Source organism: Capsicum annuum, chromosome 3, assembly GCF_002878395.1.
Source record: "Capsicum annuum cultivar UCD-10X-F1 chromosome 3, UCD10Xv1.1, whole genome shotgun sequence".
Classification (NCBI taxonomy): Eukaryota; Viridiplantae; Streptophyta; class Magnoliopsida; order Solanales; family Solanaceae; genus Capsicum; species Capsicum annuum.
Genome location: NC_061113.1, coordinates 27,867,711 through 27,874,696, shown reverse-complemented (window position 1 = coordinate 27,874,696; position 6,986 = coordinate 27,867,711). Strand labels below are relative to the sequence as shown.

At 31.4% G+C, this 6,986-nt stretch overlaps 1 protein-coding gene across 1 annotated transcript; it reads left to right on the top strand.

Annotated features, from left to right (window-relative positions):
• Positions 1 to 3,745: 3,745 nt before the first annotated feature.
• Positions 3,746 to 6,404, top strand: LOC107864049 (60S ribosomal protein L18-2). Its single transcript, XM_016710302.2, has 5 exons — positions 3,746 to 3,946; positions 4,035 to 4,124; positions 4,224 to 4,352; positions 5,360 to 5,542; positions 5,976 to 6,404. The coding sequence occupies exons 1-5, from the start codon at positions 3,944 to 3,946 to the stop codon at positions 6,132 to 6,134; spliced, it is 564 nt and encodes a 187-aa protein (XP_016565788.1). The 5' UTR covers positions 3,746 to 3,943; the 3' UTR covers positions 6,135 to 6,404.
• Positions 6,405 to 6,986: the final 582 nt, after the last annotated feature.

Sequence of the window (6,986 nt, the reverse complement as noted above, 5' to 3'; positions counted from 1 at the left end):
TGGATGCGACATGAAAGTTCACTGTGACACGGTGGGATCGGTTGGCACACTGAAAAAGGACAATTGTGAATTGAGGGCTTGGCGCGATGCACCAATATCACGGAGCAATACTGAAAATGGACAATTGTCATTTGGCTGGCCTCCGCGACGCGCTGACATGCATTTTGGCACACTGCTTTACGAAAATGGCCATAACTCTTCGCCCGGGTATCTGATTTGGGCGAATTTCATATCGTTGGAAAGCTAACTGAATTTTCTATGCATTGGCAGGCTCTAAAATTACAAATATTAAGTATTTCAAAAAATTTATATAGGGTAATGCATGTACTGAGGGTTAATTTAAGTTAGGAAAATACAGAGTATTACAAAAAACTGTGAGTACGACGTAGATTAGGTCCAAGTTTCATAACAAATCAGTGAAGATGGATGATATTTAAAAAAAGGGGATTGAATAAAACGATGGATGATATTTAAAAAAGGGGGATTGAATAAAACCCTTTCTCCAAAACAACAAAAAATTAAAAAAAAATATGAGAAGAAAAGAAAAGCCAAAGAAATAGCAGATTCAAGCAATATTGATGACGATGTTGAGAGCTATTCTGCTAGTGAATCTGAAGAAGACATAGAAGAAGTGGTATTTTTCGTTGTAAATGTATTTTTATTTACTATTATATATTTAGGAATTTCAGTAAAACTTTTCTCAAATTTAGGGGTAATATGTAATTTTTTTCATGTATTTTAGTTAATATGTATTTCATGGTATGCTGATATATATTTTATTGACTTTATTTCGTGTGAAGCTGATATATTTATTTGTATTTTGTATATTACATGATATTTGCTAGGCTGTATGTATGGAAAATACATTTTTATAGAAACTATTCATGAAGAGGTTTTTGACTATATGTATTTTTCTTATAATTGATATGTATTTTTCACTATTTTGGATTGTTGAAATGTACAAATACTTTCTATGGTTTTGATCGTATTTGTATTTATTGAAATACAAATACACATATGTTCTTGGACGTAATTATATTTATTAAAATACAAATACATTTTGTTGATTGTGTTATAGAAATTTAAAGTGCATACAGATACATATGTACTTTCATTGTATTTTCGTTATGGTTCAATATACATTTTAAGGTATATGGTAGTATTTGTATTTTTATACATACATATCAAATGTCATATGTATTTTGCTTTAGTGACGATTTTGTATTTTTGGTTTGTTCAATATGCAAATGCATTGTTATATGTATTTTTTGATGTGTTGGTTGTGTTTAGTTGTTTTTCACTGTTTAATAAGGTGTGGTTTTAATTTGTATAGGTGCCGCATGATGAATTGTTATTGTAAGAAAACTTTCAAGATTTGCACCGCATATGTGCTCCTACTGTGATAATGACATTGAGAAAAATTTACGGGCCATATTAAATAAGGAGCAGTTCAAATATTTTTGTGACAATAATATTTTTGGGTATTTCATGAAGAAAAAACACTGTGTTGTTCAAGCACAGTTGTGCAGATGTGTTATGTCCCTCGAGATATTGTGGGAGTACGGCATGAGAAAACAAGAAGCAAAAACTCGAAGTGATGATGAAGCACCATTGAGGCCTGTTAGGGAAAGCAAGATAACTAGTGTCACAAAAAGTTTTAGATGTCTGATTGCTCAAGATTTTATTACATTGCATAGTTGTCAAGATTAATTTGGATGTTGGTATTCATTGTAGAAACTTTTTTTATGTTTTGAAGTGAATCAACCTTACTGATTTTGAAGTGAATGAACATAATTCATTTAGTCTTTTATGTTGCATATATTTTCAATAATTTTATAGTATGTGTTTTATTTCAGTATTCAGTTTTATTTGTTACGTTGAGATTTAGCTTCAAAAATACATATGCTCTTTTTAGATTTTGCCATATATACAAATGCAGTATTCATGTTTAACTTAAAAATACATATGTAGTTAACATCATATGTATTTTAATATTTTTTTATTTACTGTCAAATACATATGATACTTTATATTTATTTTTTTAGTATGTGTTCATATACTATGCTTTTTTTAGTATATAGATTGGCAAACATCTAGCCAAAATTTATAAAAAAAATTATGTTCTTAAACGTAACTTATAATATAAATATATATTGGTATCAATTTCTAAAATTTTTTCGCAAATACATATTGATATCACTTTCTCAATTTTACTATTTGTTCTTTCTTATCTTATGTTTTATAGTGAATCAAATTAAAGTTACTAATTGAGAAGTGATTGAAAGTTATTCATTTTACTCATACATGTTGAATATGATTTCGATAAGTTTGTAGTACCTGTTTGTTTTTCATTGTTCAGTAAGATTTGGTATACTGTTCAGATAACACTTCAAATTACATATGCAGTGTGCATAGTTGATATTCCACTTGAATAAGTTTGCTGCTCAAATTCACATTTAGGTGAGATGCCAAAAGTTTGTGTAGTTCATTGAATGATGCCGTCGTGCTCAATAATATTGCATCATTGACGTACTTTGCATAGTTTTTTTCATACGTCTACCATCTGGAGTGCTTCACGAGAACTGATATGCTTCCCATTAATAATTTATTTCACCTAAAATACATAAATATACACATCTGTAAGCTATCAACAATTACAACATACACTTACACAAAACAAATTTCTACAGTTATAAACGTAAACAATATATACTTACACAGCCAACAACTACATTCAAAAATACAATTACGAAACATTGGTTAAACTTAAAATACAGCCACAACAAAATTTTTCAGCCAAATTACAATTACATATTAGTTGTTCAACGTTAAACACCATCAAAGCCACATCCTCCATAATCGAACACAGCCAAATTATCTACAAACAATTTTTTCACATATACAGATATACTATCAAATTTCTAGAATCAAAACTCCAAAAAATTAAATTTTATCTGTTTTAAAAATTAATTTCGATCACTATTTTTGTTCTACCAAATCAATTTTGTGTAGCATTAACTTTTACTCGAAATTCGTTTACAAAATATTCAAAATAAATTAACGACGACGTGAAAAAATTGAACGAAGCAGCAGCAATGGATCAATAAAAAATTTTTGAACCAAATAACTATAACAGTGCAGAAAAAAATTAATAACAAATTCTATTTTTTCGATTTCATAACACCTGATGAAATTGATATGAGAAAATACATTATGAATGAATACCTTCAACAATAGTAAATGATGAATTTGCAATCAATGTTTGAATTCGAACAAATTATCCAGAAGAAGGTACAATTTATCGTTGAATTCAAAGAAACTAATTGTTCAAACTGATCGTTGAATTTGAAGAAATTGAATAGAAGAAACCACACTTTAATTTGATTGTACAATTAGAAGAAATTGAACAGAAAAGGATTTAATGGATTTTGTTTTTGTTTTGATTTTTGTTTTGCATGAACACATTTTTTTAAACTAAAATTTGAATTTGATTGTTGTTGCTAACAAATAACGAAAATTACGTGATTTATGAGTTTTTTTTTATGGGAAAGGAATCTGCACATTACCATAATTACCACAATTGATTTCAGTTAATTAAGGGCAATAAAACTATTTGTAATTGTATTTTTATAGCAACAGTTTGTTAAAATACAAAATACAAGTTGCTATATTATATAATTATAAAAATGTTGCTATGAATCTCATATTTAAAGTCTTAAGTAAGCTATTCGTGAATTTTGCCCTTTTGATAAGTGTGCTTGGGCCTATTGGGCTTACAAACACTAAACTCAAGTCCAACACCAACAGGCCCATTATCTTTCATGTATTAGGGTTTCATACAAAAAGGGTTAAAAACCTTTCTTCTTTCTCATTCAGTCGAAGTACCCAAACATATCAGCAGCAGAGGCGGCGGTGGGAAGAAGAATCAGCAGACGAAGTATCCATGGTAAACACTTTCTTCTAGAACATTCCTGTACATTCTACACACTTCTTTTCCTACATTATTTGATTTTGTTGTTTTCGTTTCTCTTTAGGGTATCGATCTAGTTGCCGGAGGTAAGTCAAAAAAGACTAAACGCACTGCGCCAAAATCTGATGATGTTTATCTCAAGCTTCTCGTCAAGGTATTTAATTTTTATTTTTATTTTTATTGCTTTTGTTTGTATAGATCAGCATTTTGGTGAGTGTACTGAAAATTGTATGGTTGATTGTGTGAATGACAGCTGTACCGGTTTCTTGTACGGAGGACTGGGAGCAAGTTCAATGCAGTGATATTGAAGAGGCTTTTCATGAGCAAGATTAACAAGGCTCCGTTGTCGTTGTCACGTTTGATTAGTTACATGAAGGGAAAGGTACTGTTATTCATTCCGCTCTGTTGCACCTTACTGCTTGTTTGGATGGTTGTTACATGTTGTTTCATAATATTTCGTATTGTGTTGTATTATATATGAATATGTTCGGGCAAATTGTATACATTTCATTCGTTACATAATGTCATGCATAAATCTATAAAAGAAGAGTAGGGTTACAGGTAACAGATGTGAAAAAAAAAAGTTAATGACATTATCAGATCAAATCGGCCGTTGTAAAAATGAGACTTTATGCTGTTACGATTTAACTATAGGATACGCTATTATTTAGGTGGCCATCAAAACAAATACAATATTGTATTTAAAATAACAACATGATACAATAGGTAACAACCATAATAGTGATTCGGGTTTAAACACCTAAACCACCTTTACTGTTCTCTCTTAATGTGGTATTTCTGGTATGAGTTATATTGTTCCCTGTCTCATTTCCTGCCTTGTATACTTGATATATATCAATATTCTGTGGGTTCAAGGACTATTTGTGCAGCATAATATGCAGTACATAGGAATAGCTAAAATGGATAATGCACAGTGAATAGGAGGAATAAATTGCCATATCAAAATCCAGAATTTAGCTTAGTCCTTATATTGGTATTCAGTGGCAGATCCATGATTTAAACTCTATAAGTTCAACTTTTAAGGTTTTTGGTTTGACCTTTTATATTTTTAGATTTGTGGGTTCATATCTAATATTTATGGCAATTTTATTGATTTTTAACGCTAATTTATGCTCCGCATTGAGGAAATTACTGGGTTCTGTAACCGTGGATCCACCCCTGCATATTCTGTCTGCTTATTCTTTAATGTATAATAATGCAGAGATTTGCGTATATGTTATTCAGAGTTTTATATCATAACTCAATTGTGTGATTAGTAGTACAGAGTTATGTGCTGGTCCTTATTTCTTCTTATACGGCAAAGCAAATGACCCTTTAGTGTTATTGACTTGTAATAGTTTATCTGAATTTACCTGTATATTATGATAGGAGGACAAGGTTGCTGTAATTGTCGGGACTGTCACTGATGATATTCGGGCTTATGAAGTCCCTTCACTCAAGGTTACTGCATTGAGATTCACTGAAACAGCTAGAGCCAGGATCGAGAAGGCTGGAGGAGAATGTTTGACCTTTGATCAGCTCGCTCTCAGAGCCCCTCTTGGGCAGAACACAGTATGGAACTTTGTCCTTCCTCAGTTTATGTTTTTGTGCGTTTTTTTTCATTAATCAAGTCAATAATCCGAGAAAACCCTGTTGTGATTTAGTACTATAATAAACTAATGTGTTTCTTGAAGTGTGGTTTGGATCACTGTTTTCTGCACTTGCATGGGAAATGTTTTATTCAATGTAGAGAAAAATGGAGTAGTGAAGTTTGTCTCTGAGAGCAGGGAAATGATCTGAAGGGAAAGCATTCGACTAGTCATTCGCTCTGAAATGTTTTATTCAATGTTGAGAAATATGTAGTAGTGAAGTTTGTCTCTGAGAGCAGGTTAATGGTCTGAAGGGAAAGCATTCATCTAGTCATTCGCTCTGCAATTTTGATTGCCCCAAAAAACCCCTTTTACGCTTCGCTGCTTTCTTGATATTCTTGGCTGCATTTTCTCAGGTATTGCTTAGGGGTCCAAGGAACTCTAGGGAAGCTGTTAAACACTTTGGTAGAGCTCCTGGTGTCCCAGGCAGTCACTCAAAGCCTTATGTTCGCTCAAAGGGAAGGAAGTTTGAACGAGCAAGAGGTAAAAGAAACAGCAGAGGCTACAAGGCTTGAGGAAGTGCAGATGTTTGAATGCGCAATGATAGAATTTCATTTAGAAGGTTTCACTACCTACTTTTATCGTAATAGTTTCTTGTTGGATTTTCTTATTTCACCCTTGTTTCTCTTAAACTCCAGCATCATATTTGCTGATTTTTGGATGTGTTTTTTTAATCTGGTTTCCGGACTTGAATCTTTCTTAAGAGGGAGTGATATCTTCAACATTGACAACAACCTTGTGCTGGATATTGATTGATGTGTGAAGATCCCGTTCTTTTATTGTTCCATGCAAGTTCTCCTTTATGCCATGACTGAAATTGAATAGCGATAAGATAAGATTTTCATGTTATTAGCCTCGTAAAATTAGAAGAATCAAAAGATTGTCCGAAGGAAAGAATTTGCAACATTTGTAGTAGTTTTCCTGTACTAGAATCACTATTACAATGAAAGCTTCTTTTCTTATTATGAACACTTCTAAGATCTTGTTTGTCACTGACAAGTTTGTTTATATATTTGGTCATTTTTCAACGGGAGGCCAATGAAAAAGAAGTTACTTTATAACTATCGGTACAAAACTTCACTATTAATTGGAGTATGTCGATAAGAAAAAGCCTCCTTGGCCAACACTTCCGAGTTTAAGAAGATTTATATTTTCTTATCTTACCTTCAATATTCTTCCTAAATGTTAAAAGTTTCTTAAATCCGTTCACTTTTCATGTTTATGATCATAACTTTTAAGTATATTTGACATAATTTAATTTGGATACCATAAATTCAATTTTTTTTTTAAATTTTAAATCTATATCAAATTAATACCTTCAATATACTTGCTAAATGTTAAAGTTTTTTAAATCCGTTCGCTTTTCA

Excerpts from the sequence above, each read along its gene's own strand:
- LOC107864049 (XM_016710302.2), top strand. Across the intron at positions 4,125-4,223 it reads ATCTCAAGCTTCTCGTCAAG|CTGTACCGGTTTCTTGTACG; the intron begins GTATTTAATTTT and ends TGTGAATGACAG. Across the intron at positions 4,353-5,359 it reads TTAGTTACATGAAGGGAAAG|GAGGACAAGGTTGCTGTAAT; the intron begins GTACTGTTATTC and ends ATATTATGATAG.